This window comes from Cryptomeria japonica, chromosome 6 (genome assembly GCF_030272615.1).
Source record: "Cryptomeria japonica chromosome 6, Sugi_1.0, whole genome shotgun sequence".
Lineage (NCBI taxonomy): Eukaryota > Viridiplantae > Streptophyta > Pinopsida > Cupressales > Cupressaceae > Cryptomeria > Cryptomeria japonica.
In genome coordinates this window covers 214,675,843-214,698,169 of record NC_081410.1, presented here as the reverse complement: position 1 = coordinate 214,698,169, position 22,327 = coordinate 214,675,843, and the positions used below count along the sequence as shown (strand labels likewise).

The following is a 22,327-nucleotide window of genomic DNA, read 5'->3' as shown; positions in this document are numbered from 1 at the left end:
AACATAAATTTGAGAGGACAGTAGCATATGATAACTACCAATCTTTATACCTCAGTAGATAAAAATTACCTCAATTGTACAAATTTAATAAGTTGATAAGTAAAAGATGTTATTTCAGTAGGAATCAGATATTTTCCATCCATATGGCTCGCAATTTATGATCAATCAAATACCCATGCACAGCCAACAAGTTTTGTACACCCAATACTTTGACAGAGGAAAACCTTATTCCACAGCTTGCAATTTATGATCTATTTCAATTTATGATCCATCACATCCAACAAAGTTTTCCATCCAAATAAAATTTCGTTGTGAAATATTAAGAGTTATTTTTATTTGAAAATAAAAAAAATAAAAATCCAATTGGAATTCAAAAATGAATATTTATTAAAATAAATATTACACCATGAGTAAGTCCCTGGTCCAAAATCCTTTCAATTGACCCATAAAGAGAGTTTGATGAGGAGATCAGAACTTTTCCATGATGAAAGCTTCCAGTCTGCAGCAGTTGACTCCATCCCATTTTTGACACAATGTACTGAATATCTGGTCTGCAGGATACAAATTGCATATTAGTTCACTATAAATGCAAGTAGTAAAATACAAAACAGTCCACATATATGCCAATAGACAAGATGTAGTTCTGAAAATTAGCGCATTCTATGTCCACTAATTCACGACCCACAAAACATATAAACAATGTCAGGCCAATGAAGTTAAATAAGGACAAAATATAGTACTTGGCCCAAGCATATATAATTGATATTGCGGAAAATTACATATATACATATTATTAAGTTTTAGAGAGCTGCACACAAATAATATTATTTATTATTTGATATCATTGTCCGTTCAATACTTCCATATATAGGATTTGCATATCCTATTTTATAGGAAGGTTATTCTATCTCCTATAACCAACCCTCTATATTTGTGATTTGTTAAAACAACTCAATACTAAACAAATATTCAAACCTAATGAGCCTAATTATTATATGCATGATGCAATATTCCTAACACCCCCCAATATTGCATCATTCTACATATGGGGATAAATGGACCAACTATATTTGATGACCAGGTTCACTAGTCATCATATGATATAAGTAGGCGCATACACATCTACTATTGACAAGCAATAGTGGAGCTAGCCTCACTATGCTTATTATGCTTCATCCAAGGATAGAGGCAAACACATTTACCCATGGAACTAAGGATAGGGACTAACACATCTATCCAAGATATTACATCATGTTTATATAGGGACAAACACATCTATCCAATATCAGCCATCAATAGGGAACACACACATCTGCTCATAGCAATTATGATTGGGGACAAACACATCCAATCATAATCACCAATTTTTGTAACTAGGGGCTAACACTTCCAATCACTAACACCATCTTGTAAATGGCGACAAACACATCCATTCACAAACAACCAAGAATTGTGATTGGAGACATACACATCCAACCCCAACATAAAAAGTTTGAGAACCGAGTTCTCATTGTCACATATGCAACCACTATCATAGATCATTGCCACTCTTATCACAAATGATATGAGATGGTTGCTGCTGCCAATTCCACAGGGACGCATCCCCTAAGCTGGTACCCCCGTTCTTGTACCGGGGATGGTACGGGGATGTGGGGACAGCTTTTACAAGTACCTTGCCCATCCCCAAACCAAGCAAAGTTTTGGAAATGTTTTCAAGACGTAGGGGATGGCCAGATATCCCTGGGACGACCAGAGGACTTTTGAAAGTACCCTAGCCATCCTTTGGCCATCTTGGGGACTTCTGGCCATCCCCTACTCCCAGGCCACTTTTGGACAGCCAGATCAAAAAAAACATATTTTTCAATTTGAAAAAGAACTAGATGGACCCACAAGGACCCCCAAACCACATTAAACAATGCCAAAACCTAATCTAAGCATAAAATAACCAAAAAAAATGAAAAAGACATTCATTTTCAAATTTGAAAATAAGGAGAAGAGAAGCAAGAGAAGGAGCAGTGACTCAAACCCGAGTTCTGATTTTGATTTAGACGCTTAAACCTACCATGCGCTGATTATGGACAGCCATATATTTTCTTAGTTCTATCATTTCATTATTACGGGCAGCTGATTATAGATTTCCATGTTTATTATTTACAGTTTATGGCATTTCATAGTTGATGCTTGGAGCCTTTGGGCATTTTTGTTATAATTCTAGTATAATATGTATACACATTGACAATGAAAGCATTTTAATTTGTTAATTTGTTTGTTGATTCTCATGTGAAATTTCAATTCAATTCTAATGCTATGTATTAATCTTCTCCAATGTCTATAATCAATGCTTACGATTGTCGATTAATGATATGCATATTTTCCTGTCCCGAGGGAGCCGAACAATCCAATGTTGTTGAATTCCTTCTTTATTGTGATATGGAGGATTGGGCTGATATTCTCATAGGCTCAGTTCCCGGCAATTGTCGGTATATAGTTAGAGGTGAAATTTCTCTATATTTTAATGAATTCCCCTATTTTTTTAACAGTTGTCCCATGTTGTCCCCTAAAAAATGGCCCAAAAGTACCCCCGTACCAAAAACACGTCCCATCGTTCCCATCCCCGAAACTCAGTGTAACATATCTAAAAACTAATATTAGGTTTAGTCATTTTGGCACAAATAGTTTTATCACTAATGCAGATTCACAGTCCTGTCACTATAGCTACTAACGAGAGGTCGCTTAATCCTCCTGCCTCCTATGCCTTTGTCCTCCGATTAGCTTTGCTACTTAATTAGCAACTTTAACTTTAATGCTCGGTTTTAGAACACCCCTCCTTAATATGAACTTTTTACAATAATTGAGGAGGTATTAGTTACCATACATTGAAAAATATTGTTTCCCATCCCAATAGATTCTCCTATATTGATTTTATAAAACCAATAAATAATAATACCCCTCCCTTTTTAATACATATATCTAGAATTTAAAATACTTCAAAACAAATCTCCATCAAAGACTCTCGTCGCCGCTTTACACACCCAGTCCAGCATTTAAACTCTTTTTTTTTAACTTTTTAACTCATTTGGCATTTGTTACTGCTCAAAACAGGTTTGTAGTGTTTGAAGGAGAGGAAACAAGATCAAAACAGCAAAAGAGATCTAGGTAAGGATTTTTCTTCCTTTTTTTCATTTCCATCGTTTTAAAATAAATAAATAAATCTTTAAAAAAAAGGGGATATGCTACCAAAAAAAATTCTACTTCCCTTCCTAACTTATTTCCTTATATTTTTTTTCTTATTTTCGAATACCATTTCTTTTCAAATGATTCATTATCATTTTTTTTGTTGATTTTCCACAAAACCCTGCTGATTTTTTCTTTTTTCATGTTAAAACAGCAATGGCAAGTTCAACTCCAAGAGCAACCCGACCAAGAAGACAAAAAGACAAGGCATGGAAGAATGGGATACCGGGAAACAAAAAGGAAGAGGTCACTTGTACCGAATGTGGCAAAGGGATGACGAGTGGAATCAATAGATTAAAATACCACCTTGCACAAATTCTTGGACAAAATGTGGAGAAATGCAACAAAACAACTCCGGAGATTATTAGAGATATGAAGACCCTTCTTGTTGAGTATGATATGCAAAAAAAATGAAAGACAAAAAACAAAAGAAGCCATAGCAACTGCAATGAATCCCACATTGTCCACTTCGGGTCCCCTTGGTCGCGGAAGTCCAAGTTTAGATCAACCACATTCATCTTCTGGTGACTGAGGGTGAGACTAGTGAGACTCCTCTTAGATCAAACCCTAATTACTTTGCTCCACGCAATGTTCCAGGAGCACAACCTTCACTTCAAGGTACGGAATGGAATAGAGAGAAACATGAGCAAGCAAGGATAGCAACAACAAACTTTTGGTATTACAATAATTTACCTTTCAATGCAGCAAACAACGCGTATTGGGAAGGTTTGGCTAATGCATTTACAGTTGCAGCCAAGGGCTTTAAGGCCCCAACAGGTAGACACTTCAGTGCGCCATTGCTAGAGCACGTCATCAAAAATACACAAGTTGAGGTTGATGATCAAAAAAGATTTTGGAGGGGAAAAGGATGCAACATTTTATTGAATGGATGGATAGATGGACGAAATAGGACTCTCCTCAACTTCTATTGATGCCTCAAATCATCACGGACAACGCAGCTGCAAGTAGAATGCTTATGGAGAGGCATGCTGCACATTGTTTCGACTTATTGTTAAAGGACGTTGGGAAGATAGGATGGGTGAAAAGGGTTGTTAAAGATGAAAAAAATTTCACCAGATTTATCTACAACCATACTTGGGCCCTTTCTTTGATGAGAAAATACACAAATGGCAACGACCTTGTGCGACCAAGAGTGACACGATTTGCTAGCTACTTCCTCACTTTGCAGAGCATTCTTGGTGCCATTCCTCATCTTAAGCAAATGTTTGTGTCCGATGCTTGGTTGTTTACTACATACTCCAAAAGAGCTAAAGCGGAGAAGATTGTAAGCATTGTTTCTGATTAAGGGTTCACCAAAAGTGGATAGGAGTTGATTGGAGTAAGTAACAAACACAAACATAAACTATACACAAGATAATCTATTTTTTTATTTTTTTAGGGGTTAATTTTGTACTAATTTAAAATTTGTTTTCATTTTTTTAGGTGACAGAACCTTTGGTAAGGGTTCATCATATGGTGGATGGAGAGGACATACCAATGGGTTTAATTTATGAGGCCATGGATAGGACCAAAGAGGGCATTTCACATTACAATGGTGGAAATACAAGAAAATGTGAAATCCTTTGGCGCATCATTGATCGTAGGTGGACAAACCAACTCCACCAACCGATGCATGCCTTCACCTACTTCTTCAGCCCAAAATTCTACTTCTCTGATTCATTTATCGCTGTTGAGGAGGTCATGGCACATGTTGTTGCAAGCACTGATAATATGGCACCTGATCTTGAGTTGAGAAACAAGGTTCTTGATGAGTTGGAGATGCGATTTGACATTTGCTATATCTTTATTTATGAATTTGGAAATGTTCATTGTTGAGTTTGACTATCTATTTATGAATTTGGAAATGTTCATTGCTCAAGATCTACAAGGGTGCAATGGGAAGACTCTTCTCTTCACAACAAGCAATTGATAGGAGAGGAAAACAACTAGGTAAAAAATTTAGTTCAATACTACAAGAAAAAAACTAGAAACTTGATTGTTACATTTTTACTCAATTCTAATATTTCTAAATCATTTTTTGTAGATTTATGGTGGAAGAATTATGGTGTTGGCATGCCTAATCTTTAAAACATAGCCTTTCATATTTTGTCCCAGCCATGCAGTGCTTCTAGGTGTGATCGGAATTGGAGTTTATTTGAGAGCATTCACATAAAGAAGAGAAATAGGTTGACCCAGAAGTGCCTCAATGATCTTGTCTTCGTTCGATACAACCTTCGCCTTCGCACTAGAAAGGTGGAGGGTGTTTTGTTGAACACAATGTACCACTGAGAGGGGGTTGAATCAGTGTTTTCCAAAACTCTTAAACCTTTTCATACTAAGAGAGAGTACCAGTTAGAAAAACAAACACAAGTAAACCTACCGGTGAGATAATGCAAGACTTCACAATGCAATCACACAAATGCACATCACATGACACCGGTATATACGAGGAAAACCCAAGATGGAAAAAACCTCGATGAGAACTGTTGTTGGAGTCTACTGCTCCAATCCAGCCTCACAATGAAAACCTTCGGTTACAACATTTAGGGCACCAACCCAAGGAGTACCACTCCTGCTTTAGGGCACCAACCCCTGATTTTAGGACACCAACCCCTATACCGAGCTCCAACTCGGTGATCTATCAGGTACATAATCAATTACAAAAAGTAATATTCTGCCTACAAGTGAATCTTGTAACCACTGCATACACTTTATCCTGTCGGTTTCTCACCTCCTCTGCCTCACCGATTGACTTCTACTCTTCCTTCTATCTCTCTCTCAATCTCTCTGTTCACCTTCACTTGCTGTTGTTGACACACCAGTTCTACCTCTACCTGTTGGATGATCAGTCAAAACATACACTTGCTGCCGGTTACTCTGCTCACCGGTTTATCATTTCTCTACTCACTACCTGCCGGATCTTCTCTCCCATACACACATGCAGCTGCTTCACTCTCCACTACCTTCCAGTTGGCTTGAACACTGTCGATTCCTACCTCTGCAAATCACTTTGCAGTATATTGGTTTGTCAGATCTTGTCAATTAAGCCACTATTAAACCCTCTCACCGGTTTAACCTTCCCTGCTAGCTCTTTTCTTTAGATGCTAAGTTCCTTAACTCTTCTCAGTCTTATCTACTCTCTTCTCTGCTCAGGATCACTCTCCTTCACCAACTAGTATCATTGAATCCGGTCGTCTGCCTCCATTCTTATTACTGAGCTTTCCTATCAAAACACAACTTCAAACTATTGGCAGGCAAGGGTTTCTTCCACTGATCACGAGGTCAATAAGATCCAATCAGATCTTGTTTTGCATGAAGATGAACAACCTGCAAGCAATCAGGCATCACCTACCATATCTTCTATATTCCAAGGCACGTTTGCTAAACTTAGCAAACACGGACATTCCTTCGGCAAGGCACTTGATCAATCACCATAAATGGTTCAGCAGATTGCACTTGGACACTTTGCATCGAGCGATGCATCCCATCGATCACCTCTGTTCAATCTTCCACGAGCCGCACACCTTTGCAACACCTCCCATGATTTACGGGGTCTGCAATTATTGTCAACCGACTCTGTAACAACCTCATCGGTGCACACTCCATCTACCGTTGCATGCATGTCCGCCACCTTGACTCCACGTGGCACCTTTGTCGGCATCCACCTTAGCTCACCAAGTCGGTCCGACTTGGTCATCGACAAATTACACACAATTGGTGTGTGCATCATACCACCAATCCCTCTTTACCTATCAGCTCTGTAACCTGTTGATATGTCTTCCCTTACCGGTTAACCTTCTTGCCTTCTCCTTCCTTGTGCCGGTGGATCTTGTCAACCCAGTCATCAACCATGCCGGTCCTCAGCAGCAATCTAGGATGACTCATCATGTGCATCTTCATGTGATTGAGAGCACTTCACTTTTGTCCCTCTGTTCACTTGGTTGTATGCCGGTATCCACCTTGTTTACCGATTGACATGTTTCTGCATTCATACCGGTAATGTGCATGATATCTTCATGCCATTCATCTCCAACTGTTATGCATCTGTGGCAAAACCACTTTCCATCTGCATACCGGTAACTCCATGTGTGCAACTGCAAAGCCTTATCTTCATTTGACTGGATCTCTTCTCAACTGGTTTGCAAAGGAGGCAAACTCACCATCTTAACTCTTCCTTCTCTGCCCTGGTAGCACATCATGTCTTCACATGCTGATCCGGTGCACATCTCTGATCTCAATCTCTGATCTCAACCTCAGGAGGCTTCCTCATCTTCTACATTAGTCATCCGATTTATCCATCCAATCACCTGCCTTTGCTTACTCTAACTGTCTTATCTTGGAGAGTCATGATGTATGCCAAGTAAACTATGGGATAAGCAAGGTATTACCATTTACCGGGGGGAGGAATAAACAACTACACTTCAACTGCTAAACACCGGTGGAGGAAGATCTATGTCACCTATCGGTAATGATGTGACTTCACTGAAGAGAGGATACATCTCCAACTTGACATATGTCCCAGTAGCTTTTCCATATGTCATCTTTGCTCACTGAAGCAGCACACACTCTGTTAAACTTCTCTTTCTCGATGGGAGTCCTGCTAGTTGACAACATACTAGCATACCGGTTGCACTGCTGACCCTTCATTAGTTCATACTGCAGCAAACTTTACTAGTCACAAGCTTGTCGGTTCATATCACTCACTGGTCACATCTCTATCATGCTTGTTTAGCATCAACATGCGTACTCACAAATCAGTTCCTTCTTCCCAATACTGACATGTAAACCGGTTACTCCAACATGCTTACCTGGTGGCTTCACTGTCCACACTACTGGTTGATAGCACTAACAGCATATCAACTATTCTCCCATACAGGTTGTCCTTCTTTATGCTATACCGGTTGACATCAGTGACAACACAATGCCAACATGTTTCACATGAGGCCATTGACTTGGACGAAATTGATCCATATGGTGATTGTACCATCAATGAACAAAACGATGGTGATGATGTCCTTACCGAAGATATTGCAGAAATAGAGAGAGAAGCAGCACAAGAAGCAAAAGCAGCAGGATTGGATGAAATGGAGGAGGACAAAGATGAGGACTTTGATTTTGAAGAAGAATCATCTCACCATTTAGATACCTCAGCAGCAACTACTACTAGATCAAGGCTTGGAAAATTGAGTTATGTTAGGAGAAGAAAGAGGAAGACGTAGTCTTCTCTTTAGTTTGTTGTTTTTCACATTTAGATATATCATTATATGTAATTTTGTAAACATTTATAAACTTATGCTGCTGTTATACATTTTAAAGTTTGAAACTATGAGTACGAATGATGAAATTTCAAATATTGAGTGTTTGGAGATCATATGACATGTGTAACGTTTCAATTATGGCTCTTATGTTCTCTAAATGCATTAATTTCTTTATGTTTTTTTTGTAAAACTACAGTTTTCTTTTTTGCCGAGTCCTTTCCCGAGTTTTTGCTGAGTCTGAGTCCAAGTCCAATTTTTGGGCTACCGAGTCCGTGGCAAGTCCAAGTTTTCAAACTTTGGTTGATCCTATTCTCCCTCACAAAGGCTTCTCAACAAAATTAATTTTAGGCTCCAAGCACAATTTAGAAGGCTTGAAAGTTTTGCAACATTAAGTCAAAGGCTGCACCAACAATAAGAAAATAGCACCAAAGGATATGGAATTGGTAAAGAGTACTAAGCCTTAAGAATTACAATACCACGTGCATTGATATATATGAATTGGTATACATATTTTGCTAATTCAGTAGACAGTTATCTGATGGTCCATGTGCCTACATTAATATCCAAATACTTCCCCTAGTAACTAAGCCACTTGATCTATAAGCAAATTTGGTGCCTAAGTTTAACTTTTCTTCCTAGAATCTCTTTTTCTTCTTCTTGTTTTGCAAAGTTACCAGCTCATGCTCAAGTTCACATTTGGGTTCAGGTTACAGTACAAAAAAAAACTAGCAATTGCATCTTGACATGCAATGGGTATGCTTAAGAGGTCAATTAGAGAAAAGTTTGGTCTGTTTTTTCCATAAATGTGTAGTACATGAGGTCAATTGCTAGCCATGATGTTTGTGCAACAAAGGTCTCAATGGAGAAGTGATAACTTAAAATCAGCTATACATCCACTTATAAAGATCCAATCATAACTGAAACAAAACCTTCGAATCAAGAAGATAATCAAGTTTCATTACCAACAAGATCAAGTTATGTTTGCAGTAGTGTGTGAGAGAGACAGAATGAGACGGCTAGAAAGAGGGATATATAGAGGGGGAAGAGTGAGAGAGAGATGGGCAAAGAGATAGAGATAGACATAGAGAAGAAGATAGAGACATAGAAGGAGAATGAGGAGATGAGGATGGAGAGAAGAGAGATATGGAGAGATAAAGAGAGGGAGGGTAGAGGAATAGATAGAGATGGAAGACAATAAATAAATAGTGGGAGAGGGAGGGAGAGATAGAAATATAGGGATAGAGATGGGAAGTGATATATAGAGGGAGGGAGAGATCTAGCGATTGAGAGACATAGAGATGACTACATAGAGGTAGTGGGATAGATGAAAGAAGTGCTATGCAGAGATAGATATAGAGAGAGAAAAAGAGATATAGATATAGAGGTATAAAGAGAGGGAGAAGGAGAGAGAGAGGGAAAGAGATGGATGGATAGAGGGAGGCATTTCTAGAGATATAGGGGGAGACAGAAAAAGAGATATAGATATAGAGGTATAAAGAGAGTGAGAAGGAGAGAGAGAGGGAAAGGGATGGATGGATAGAGGGAGGCATTTCTAGAGATATAGGGGGAGACAGGAAGATAGAGGTTGAGATGAAGATAGAGCAAGAGAGGAAGAAAGAAAAAATTGATAGAGATAAAGAGTAGTGGAGGAAGAGATAAAGATAGAAAGATAGGCGATAGAGAGGGAGAGACAAAGAGGAAGAGATAGAGAGATATATAAAGGAAGAGGGAGAGATAGAGAGGTATATATAGATGGTGAGATGAGTTAGAGACATAGATATACAAGGACGAGGAGAGCGAGAGAGGGAGAGATATAAAGAGATGGACAAATAGCGAGAAATAGAGATGAAGAGAGGGTGAGAGAAATAGGGGGAGGTAGAGGGAGAGATAGACATATATTGAAAGGTATAGAGAGAGATATAGAGATATTGAGGAAGAAAATGGAAGAGAGGTAGAGATAAAGAGATGGATGAGGGGATAGGGAGGGAATAAGGGAGGGGAGATGGTGCAGGGGAGAGAGAGAGTACAAGAAAGAGAGATGGAAATAATTATACACAAATATAGAGGGAGAGAGAGATTAATGGAAATAGAGATAGAGGGGGGCAAGAGTGAAAGAAATAAAATGACAAAGACAAGTAATAGTGAAAATGGTTTAGACTTTAGAGAGAGGGTGTGTGTGTGTGTGTCTATAGATTAGAGACAGCAAAACTACAGAGATATAAAAAAAGGGAGTTATGGGGAGAGAGGGAGAGATAAGGCAGAAAGAGAGCAAGAGAGGGATATATATATGAATAGAAAGAGATAGAGATAGGGATAGAAAGGAGAGAGAGTAGATATAACTTGTAGAAGGTGACAATGAGAGAGAGGCAGATAGAGAGATAGCTAAAGATATAGGAAGTGTTGTATGGATAGGTAGAGGGATATACAAAGAGTAGGAGAGATGAAGGAAGATGAGTGTATAAGATCTAGAGATAGAGATGGAGATAGAAATAGAAATAGAGATAGAGATAGAGATAGAGATAGAGATAGGGAGAGAGAGAGAGAGTGTGTGTGTATGTGTGTGAGAGAGAAACAGAGAGAGATATGGAGATAGAGATAAGGAGAGAGAAACAAGGAATGTGTGTGAGTGAAAGAGATATGGAGAAAGTTATAAAGAGGGAGAAAGATATATAAATAGATAGAGAGGGAGAGAGAGGATATAGAAATAGCGAGATAAAAAAGAGTGAGAAAGAAGCAAAGAGAGGGAGAGAAAAAGAGAGATATATAGGGAGAGGTAAGGGGATATGGATTGGCCAGAGGGATAGAGATGGAAATAATAGTCAAAGGATTGCTCTCTCACACTAATGTTTAATTTAGGTTTTAAGTTGAAATTTATTTTATCAGCAAAATTAAAATAAAATTATAGTATAATTATTCCACAATAAATAAATTAAATTTGAATAAGACTAAAAAAATATAAATTAAATTAATTCTAATATTTTTTAATTATTATTTATAACTTTATAAAAATATATAAATAATTAAAATAAAATTTTAATTTAATAAAAAATAATCCTTAAAAGAAAAAGTAAAAGAATTAGCATAAATTAAAAAAAGGATAGAACATCTAATAAAAAAGGTAACATTAAAAGATATTCTTATCAAAATAATAAGTAAAAAAAGGATTTTAATTCAAAATATAATTATTCTACAATTATTAAAATTTTAATAAAACAAATAATTATTAATTAAATTTAATTTAATGATTTATAATTATTATTTGTAATTTCATAAATAGACAAATAATTAAAATACATTTTAAACTTAAAGAAAAAATTAATCCTTACAAGAAAAAGAAGATGATGAAGAATTAGAATAAAGCTATTTTTTCTTTTTCAATATTTTTTTTCCTTTTTGTTTAGAAACTTTGAAAAAGATAGAATACTCTTATAAAAAAAAATAATATCAAAATATAAATTTAAGCATATGGTTGAGAATATAAATTTAAGCATATAGTTAAGCATATAAATTTAAGCATGATATAGTTTGCATCCTTCTTCTCGAATTTGAGCCATTGATTTCAAAAAGTAGGTGGTTCACTTCATATAGGGAATGCCCTCAGCATAAAAAACATAAATATTTACACACTTGCAGCCTGAAAAAAGGAATTAGGTTCAGAATACCACATAACATGCATATAATAAACAAAACCAACATAAAATATAAACATATTAATTTGTCAAACTACAATGTGGTGATAGATATTCATTGTTCAATATTAAATTAATAAAATCACCAATCAGCGTCATATGGATCTTCATAAAGACCATGATCAAAAAGGGAAAAAAAAGAAGAAAATTTGTTCTGGGTGCCCACTTATGTCCGTCTTAACTCTGGGTACTCCCAAACACACTTAGAAAGCAGAGCATACCTGGATGAATCCGGCTCCATTTGACAAGACAATGTCTAGACCCACAGGGAAACCAGAACGGTACCCAGACCTGGTGTGAACCAGACCTGGATCCCAGATGAGACGTAAGGGAACTGGGAGCAGAGGTGTTTTTGATAAACAGAAGTGACACATAGAATAAAAGAGAAATAATATAGAAATTCATAACCTTGTACATGCCACAGGGATCATAAGGCTGTGATGTATAGATACACAATGCTGCCAAACAAAGATAAACTAACAAGTACTGAGTATTATCCATCTAAAACTACAAGTTTTCCTAAGCATTACAATTATAGATTGTTATATGAACTGTATCATATTATCTTTAATATTTTATTAATGAGAAAAAAAGGACCAATATGCTGCTTCATCTAAATTTAACTGCCACGAAGGTAAATATCCAATGTTACCCCGAGTTTCCGGGACGGGGACGGCAGGGGACGGCGGGACACGTTTCCGGGACGGCAAATTTTTTTGCCAAATTTGGGGACGGCGGGGGACGGCAAAGGGGACGGCTATTAAAATATAGGAAATATTTAAAATATATAGGAAAATTTCAAAATTCTAAATGTTCATATGAAAACATGGATAAAGCATGCATACATACATTATATTCATATGAAAACAATAAAACATGGAAATGGCATGTGTATGATACTATGAAAAGTTGAAGACATTTTAGAATGTAAATTCTGAACATACAACATTGTTAATACAGTAATACTCAATAGACAATATGCAATTATGCATTCATAAATCAGAATTTCAATTCATTCACATTGTCAATATGCATATCATAATAGATATTAAAGAAATAACATACAAAATGTCAAAACAAAGAGGTTAAATTTTCCCTACTTCTATCGACGCGGTTCCCCCCCATATTTTTCAACGGGGGTTTGGGGGCAGCACCCCCAAGGTGGGGTCAAGAGGCAGCGCCCCCTGTGCGCTCCCTGTCGCGATACAGGGCGGGGTCGAGGGGCAGCGCCCCGCGAGGCCAAAAAAACTTATTCTTTCATAAAGGTGTTGGGTGTTATTTTTCTATTAACTCGCCGAGTTTGGCGATTTTTGGGCGATTTTCTAATCTCTGTGTCAAAATGCCCAAAGGCTACACTGCTGCCATATAGTTTCATTGTCAAAATTATGAATTAAATTAATGTTATCTTTTAATTTTTTTATTTTTACTAACAATTTGAATTAATAAGGGGCCTATATTAGAAAATTTTAAAAAAAATTTGAAAATAAAACTTTTTTTAGTTTTTTAATATTTTTTAATGGCCTTAGATAAGGGGGACGTCTAGCCGTCCCCGGGACGGATTGGGGACATCCCAGCCGTCCCCAGCCGTCCCCGGGACGTACGGACGTCCCCCAAGGCTAGGGCAGGCGTCCCCCCGTTTCGGGGATGTCCCCTAAAAATATAGGGCAATTTGGGGACGGGGGGAAACGTCCTCAGGCCGTCCCCAAGGCCCCGAAACGTCCCCGAGACGGGGACGGGGGTTTTCAGGTCGGGGACACGTCCCCGGGTAACTCTGTAAATATCACTACCTTCCAGATGCTACAGTAGTTTTATTTCCAATAGGATTTCTATTTTGTCTTCTTAATGAATGCTGAATTTTTATTCATTTTGGAGAATAGAAATATTAACTTACTGATATGCTTCTTCTGAGGCAATGCGCAAACCAGAAATAACTTCACCTAACAATTCTGAATCACATTTATCAGTTAACTGCAGCAAACAAATTAATGAAAATATCAGAATCATGAGTAATTATCAATCACGTGTGTCAGCAAACCAAAAAAATACAGAAGTTAATGTTTTCAGCCATCACATCCATTCGGGAGGATACTCCCATTGTTTAGAAACACAAAATCAAGTTTCTTTCAATTCAAAAGAAATCAAGCAATAATCCTGGAAATCATTAATTCTAAACCAACAATAAGAGCTAAGATCTGCATATTTAATATTCCTTTCAATTCATAAACCAGTTCCGTCTTATAAAAAATATATTCCAAACATATGAATCATGTTACAGTAAATATAAACTGATTTGTAAGGTATTGAAACCCTAGCATCCTAGTGTTCTCCATGAAATCAGCCAGTCAATTTTCCTTTTTCTTATTTTATTAGAATCCCTGGCATCTCCAAAGGAGCAGAATGATGGTAATACGAAAAACGTGAAGCTAAATAGACACTAACTCTTGGTTTCCCAATCTGATAAGAGATCGCTAAACTCTATTGCAGTAGTAAGCTCCCTGGCACTCTTGTGGTTTTTCTTAAACCAAAGATCAAAGAAGGCTATTATACGTGATAGTTTATTGTATGGCATTGCCAAATTCTTTTCAGATGTAATACTGCACAGTGCTTTACCAGAAATACCTCTATACATTCTATACATCATTATTGAAGCTCAGACTATCTAATAAGCCAAATTCTCCACTCTTAGAACTATCTAGAGGTTCATAATATTGCAGCCACTATCATAAGCATGTCGAAAGCAATCAGATTTCAGACAGGAAAGTTAGCCAAAGGAACATTAAAATAAATACAACTGATGAACCGCTCAAAATATTCAAATAAAAGCACTGAACAATTAGACATACAGAAAATGACTTCATTAAGAACATGTACTTCCTAAGGATGGCATGTAATTGCATCTAACAAATATTGAGTCTTTGAAAGAGAAATTCAAAATACTCATGTGCCAATAGGGTGTAACCACATAGCATAAATGGAAACTCAAAAAATGCATTCCTAGAACAAAATCTTTTCCTGCATTCTTCAACACTTAACAAATATACATATTTTAAGTCCAATGTTTTTGTCTGCTGCAGAAAAAGATAGGACACTGGATTCCAAGTATAACTTTTTGAAAATGAGGACACATGGAAATAATCTAAAAATTCTTCTTCACAGTCAAAACAACATTCTTTTATGTTGAGTTTGATGATATACAGTGTACATAACACTCAAAGAGTAATTTTCCACAAACAAAATTGCAAGAACTAATGGGATAGGCACTACATCTCAAGAAAACTCACCAAAGACGCACATCGCTCTACAGTTTTGCCAAGAACAGTGATACCAGCACAGCGATGCTCAGGTTTCTGAAGCCATGTAGAAATTGTTTTCACTGCCCCTGTTACAAAAGACTTGGAACAATTTTTACAGTCATGGTTACTTAGAAAATCTGTTACATGTTGCATGGTCCTTAAATATTACTGTAATTTGCTCTTAGTAGACTAAATTGAAATAGTCAATAATACTATTGTTCAAGAAATCAAGAATCCTATTAGATTATCACCTGTGACAGGAAATAACTCTGAACTCAGAAGAGCAGCAAACACCTCTGCATGTGTCAAAAGTTCTGAACGATTTGTATTTGATGATCTCCTAATCATAAAATGCTTGAGAACCTATATCAAGAAGTCATAATGGCTTCACTACTTGTAGCATGTCTATTTAATATCACCACATACCACCAGAAAATAGAGATAAGTAGATCTAAAAGTAACAAATACAATACCTTGTTTGCAAGAATGTCCTTAATCTTAGTCTTTATTTGTTCTGGAAGTCTGAAAACAGGCAAATAAATCAATTGTAGCAATACTGATCTTAAAATCACTAGAAAATATAAGTTAGGCAGCTATGCGATCAACCTTGAAAACATAGATCTCAAGACGTTCGGCACATTTAGTCAAGCACTCATTTACTTCAAAAAAAGGAGTATGATTACACGCAATTAGCTGTGTAAACTATTGTCTTGCAAACATTTGTAACTTTATATTCTTCATCACTGCTTTCACTTTATACTTACGCAGCTCCTTGAGCAGATTATAACTTACATCAAACATATGTGTTCTCTACAGCCATAGGAAACTAAAAGCAGTAAAAAACAGCAACAACCAAACAGCTATAAATCCAAATTAAGGCAGAAGATAGCAAATGTATAATGATTCCATGCTTCAAGAAGCCATAAATAGATGTGAGTTTAAGGTTATCATCAAAGGCACAACCTTTAATGATACCTTTTCACAATGATAATCCACCTAAGCAAATGATGTTTCAGGAGCTTGAACAAGCCTAGGCCACTCGTTGCTAATTAAAATGTCTTTTAGCTAAAATTCCTTGGAATGTAATTCCTTTCTTAGGTGTCTCTATATTCTTTACAAAGAATATTACAGTGTAGCTTATTTCTTTTGCACACTGTGCATGTGCATATCACACATCAGGAGGAATACAAGATATAACCACACACTGATTCAAGGTAGCAAATAGAGTCTTGGAGTTGGATTTGTGACTTTTTTCACCTCTATAAAATAGAAGTTCTCCATTACCTTTCTTTATGGTGCTTTGCAGTTATCTTGACATCATTAAACTCTCATATTTTATATTTTTGTAGTGGAGAGGTCATAAGCAATGTAAGATTTCAGAGTCATCTTCATTAATGCATGTCAAGTATTTTTCCATCAAGTGCTTTCCCCAATTCAAATACCTTGTCTTGTCTTTGTTGAGGAATTAATTTATTCAGTTTTTTATTCTATTTTGTGTTATCAGTAGTAGATATTGGCACTTTTTTCTTTTGTAACATATTAGAGCTATGCTAGTAAACCTCGGATACAAATGTCCAAGTGGTTTCTAATTAAAAAAAATTTGTAACACGCTCTAGTTCCTTCCCAATTCCTCATCATCCCCTAATTCTAATCAAATTTCTAACGTAACAAGAGATACTAATAACTAGAGGGGGTCAGGGAATGGACAACCCAATGGGATTGAGAGGCAACACCCCTCATGGGGATTTGGGGATCAAGGGGCAACGCCCCTCATGGGTTTCTATGGGCAACACCCCCAATGACATTGAGGGGTAGTACCCCTCCCGAATTCTGAGGGCAACAACCTTGGCATGTTCCCTAGAGCATTCTAGAGCGAGGTTGAGGGGTGGAGCCCCTATCACCAAGCCCAAATTGACGCCTTTGAAACCACACAAACCTTCATGACACACATCATTTTCACAATTTTATCACCTAAGGGTGAAACTGCATACCCAAGCGCGTTTTTGTTTATCAAAACAAAAAAATTAAAAACCAACCCTTTCTAGAGGCAGCCCTTGTGTTAACCTAGGCTTGGCACAAGTAATTCTAGGGTCCCTCCTAGGGTGCCTAGAAGGGACCCTGGGTGAACCCAAAGAGAGACCAACCTAGAACACAAACCCAAACCATGCCCATACAAGTACCGGAGGGATTTACAAAAACCCAATAATAGAGAGAAAATACTAGCAAGGCCCAAAAAGGAGAAGAAGCAAAAACAAAGGTATAATAGAATTATGGCTCACTAACACATATAGTAAAGAAACAAATACAAATAGCCAAGTAGAGGAACAAGTTACCTAAAGAGCATAAGCTGAATACTAGAAAGATCGGAAACAAGTCACATCAAGTATCTTTGTTCAAGCCTAGAATGAAGGAGTCACCAATGTCATTGTCAATCACTATCGGAGGACCAAGATATTCAACATTAACAAAGGAACAAAAGTTTCCTAAAATAAAAGTTACAAAATATCTATACATAAAGGATAACAATTACAAAAGATCTATCCTTAAAGAATAAGTTTGACAATTAAGAAATCAAAGGATAAGAACTTAACTAAGAGAATAAAATATAATCTCCTAAAGTATTTCCTAATGACTTAATTGACTATTATAAACTTAATATTACAGTATTACTATAATACCCTCCCTTAATGGTCAATCTACTAACTACACCCAATTGATCCCGAAATTTTACAAATTTGTCAAGACTCAATCTGGTAAAAATGTATGTAGTTTTATCCTTCGTTGGACAATACTGCAATATCACTCATCCATCTTCAACAATTTGTCAAATGAAACAATAATGAAGCTCCACATGTTTGGTACGCTCATGGAATACTAGATTCTTGACAAGCTTTAGGACCCCTTGATTGTCACAAAACAACAATGAAGGCCCTACTTAACACGTTTTCATGTCCGAAAGCATACTTGGAAGCCATATTGCCTCACATTCTACTTCAATTGTTCTGCAATATTGTCCTTCTATCGATCAAAGAGCTACTTACCTACTGCTACATACTAGTTCATGTGATTGCACTCGTGCAAAGGCTGAAAACATATCAAAAAGATTTCTTTTCATCCACAAAACATGCCCAATATGAATCTATGAACCCAACCAACCTAGGGCTTGTAATTTTGTTATTCAAAATGCCACGAGTGTCCCTTTCACATATCTCACCACCTTCTTCGCTGCAACCTATTGATGGGTGTTGTGTGACACTCTCCAACACATAATAAAATACACTACGTATTATATTTTGTCTTGAACAAAGAAACCTCAAATGCTAAAGATATGATTAAGGTTAACCCAAAGTTCCTACCTTTAGGTCTTGACGTGCAATGGGTAGTCTAAGTAAAATGATGTAATATTTTTGGTATCACAAAGGGACTTACAATTCTACAAAGCTGAAACTTTGAACATATGTTATGGTGATATAAGTGATGCTTCCCTCTTAGACTAACTCGAACTCTTCAAACAAAAGGAAAAAATGATAGGGGTTAGGGAAACTTAGGCTAAGAACCTATGGCAAATGATGATAATGGATCGAGCTTTACATAGAAAGATTCCTTATATCAACCCTTGCTTTGGCATGATAACAACAACTACACAAAACTGATGCGATCTCCAAAGATAGTGAAGGACTTTCAACTTGCAAACATCCATCCAAATGCCCAATGCTGAAAGAATCCAAGTGAACATCCACAATCGAATTAAAATCAATGAACTTCAACTAAATATCGAGAAGTAGAAACCATGCAAAATGTTGAAACCCATACAAAGATCCACAATATCTTCAACAAAAATTATATATTGATTTTGACATAGTCCTAACAACAATTTCTAATCTCCTCTCCTACTACTACTACTTGAAGAGCCCACAGTTATACTGAAAGTGGGGGGAGGGGGGATGAATCAATATAACAACAAATTTTACCAATTTAAAATTTATTATTCACTAACTTTAAACACTCATGCACATAAGAACACAATAACACAATGTTTTACGTGGAAATCCAAATGGGAGTTCTTCTTTTACAATGTTTGTAGACACCAACCTACTAGAGGCACCATCCCCTAACTTAGTTTGTGAGCACCAACCCATTGGAAGCACCAACTCAATAAGAGGCACCAATCTCTTATTTGATAGGCACCAACCTACGAATTCTTCAATGGATGATATTGTTCTCCATTCCCCACAAACTGATTCAAATCACATATATGATCACATTCACACAATATCCTTTCCTCTCAAATCTGATCCAAAAAATGCACAATATTCTTTCACAAGTCTGATCATAATCATGGCAATATCTTCACTTAGATTTCTACTTTTACTTCTCATACAGGTTCTTTATATAATTCTGCAGTTATACTTTATATGTTGGCAGCATCTCCTCTTAAAATTGATCTGAAATACTCTTCATTTTGTGCCCTTTTAATTCTTCTAGATCTGCTCTTTTACTCAGAAAACATTCATTTAATTACTTGCTTTGATGATCTATTATTTTCATGTACACATCTGAATGTGTCGATCTGATATATTTCCTTTATTTCTTCATTCATTCACACCACACCACACTCTCCTCACTTCTCTCATTTTATATCCCAATATTTATCTTTTCAGAAGAGACATGTCTCTTAAACCATAATTTATAATGTTAAAATAATTTTTAATAATATCATTATTTCAAGTGCTGCCCCTCTCAACCAATTCACACCCTTTACAAACATAGTAACTTATTAAAATACTTAACAAACTGATCATCATAATGATTATCAAATTCCTTATGTTATCGTCCATGATTACCTTTATCCTTAACGGTTTTCTATCATTTACTTAAGTCGATCATATCAGAGGCTTAATATGAATCGACTGTTTTCTTATCTTCAACTGCTGCTTTTCCGTCCTAATGATTTCTTCACATTTTGATTGCTGCTTGACATGCTAGTTACAACCTTTCAAATGTGCATCAATCTTTTTATATGGGCGATTACATTCAGATTTGCATTATACTTTAACAAACATACAGATCGATGCCTTTTGCAGACTAGTCGATTTACAACATACTCGTTGTTCTTCCTTATGGCTTCCTTTATCACTGCTTTCTTATTTAACACAGTTGCTGCACTTTAGGAAGAAGTTGTCAACATTTCTACTTTATTTTTGGGTGATAAAACATGGGAGGAGTCAGCATCTAGCAATTCTCTTAGCGACTTCCTTTATAAAATCTTTTATCGCACCATCTCAATTTCTTTTGTTAATCAATTAACAAATATTTATGAGCACTATTTTAGTATAAACCGCTGCCATCGCACTTTTCATTAATTTAGTCTTCATCGCTGATCATATAATCATAAGAGTTAAATCGCTTCCTTAAGACATGTTCACATGTCTTCATAGACTTTCCATTCGCTGCTTGCACATACATTACCTTTTACTACCATGGAATAATAATCATGCTCTCAAACTTATTAAGCATTTGTCTTTTGTCTTTATCAGCCAGCATGGACAATTGTGAAGAATTTGACCAGCATTTTAATCACTACTATAATTCAAATTCTTGCCTTCTTTATAAGAGTCGGCCACATGAATATAATAAATCTCCGCAACTTATAAATTGCTCATTGTTAATCACTCAACACAAATGAGATCGACTGTCACAAACTGTGGTTTGCTGTTGTCCTTCATGCTTCAATCACTTGTTCATTTATCATGTTTTCTTTCCTTGTTGCCAATTCTTTCCTCAAGTGCAGTCACTGCATTTACATTTTATCTAACTATATTTTACGACCATCTCAATCATTGCCCATAAGCTTTGTGTTGACCCCTTATATATATATAATTCTTTTATATATGTTCATCAACATTGTAACTATAACTTCTATGCTTAATCACATTATTCTTATTGACTTTGGGTGATTACAAGTTTACATTTCCCATAATATAGTATGTCCTAAATAGTCCATTTAAATCTAGATCAGCATCATAGTTGCTTTTTCTTACATATAGAAACACTTATTGCTTATGTCACTCTTTAAATTATAGTGACTTTGATGTTCATGGTGAAACCTTCATAACTTCCATACCAATGTGAAATCGTAGTATCCCAAAGTGTATCTGCAGCCTTCAAGTATCATTCATTATCTTCTAATCGTTTCATATGTATGCCCTTGTCTTGGGCACAAAACAAGTGAATCTTCTTGTGTATTCTTTTCAATTCTTCTAAATCAAACTTCTGAATGATTAGTGGCCTTTGGCCATCATGCTTTCCCAACCAATTTTTCTTTGACATCAATGACGAAACCTAACAAACACAACTAAGTGTCTTGACATCAATTGACGATATTTCCAACACTACTCCTACTACTACTAGTAATATTCCTACCACTATTAACTATTACAAATGACAAGCCCAAGCCTTTCAAAGACTTTCAATTACAAATCAGGCACCCAAATTGATTTTAAATCAACGACAAAGATAATTCAATAGAACCATAATATGGGGTTAGTTATAACTAACACCACATACATTTGACGCCATCCAATAAGAAATTTGGAAGTTTTTGAACACATGTCCTTTTAGAGAAAGGACCAATGAGAAAAACGAAACCCTTCATTTTAAGGCCAAAGACTAAAATTATCGCCAAGCTAAGCAAATCACTAAGCTATCAAGCTAAAACAACGGGTCCCCATTTGCAATGGGGCGTGTGTGTTTACAACATAACACTAGCGCCAATTCGAAAAAATGTTCTCGAACATTTAAAAGATAAACACTCATTCTGCACCTAGAACCTCCAATTAACTCCTTCCAACAT

The 22,327-nt window shown here is 36.4% G+C and overlaps 1 protein-coding gene across 2 annotated transcripts in view; it reads right to left on the bottom strand.

Moving 5' to 3' along the window:
• Positions 1 to 22,327, bottom strand: part of LOC131071419 (uncharacterized) — a 202,522-nt gene that overhangs the window by 102,392 nt on the left and 77,803 nt on the right. For both annotated transcript variants that reach the window (XR_009112512.2, XM_058007237.2), the window contains exons 4-8: positions 15,948 to 15,996; positions 15,726 to 15,837; positions 15,463 to 15,560; positions 14,073 to 14,149; positions 406 to 551 (exon numbers count right to left, since the gene is read on the bottom strand). Coding sequence is in view for 1 of the 2 variants with exons in the window: in XM_058007237.2 (XP_057863220.2) it covers positions 406 to 551; positions 14,073 to 14,149; positions 15,463 to 15,560; positions 15,726 to 15,837; positions 15,948 to 15,996 (482 nt within the window). In the remaining variant the exon portion in view is untranslated. The remainder of the gene's footprint in view (positions 1 to 405; positions 552 to 14,072; positions 14,150 to 15,462; positions 15,561 to 15,725; positions 15,838 to 15,947; positions 15,997 to 22,327) is intronic.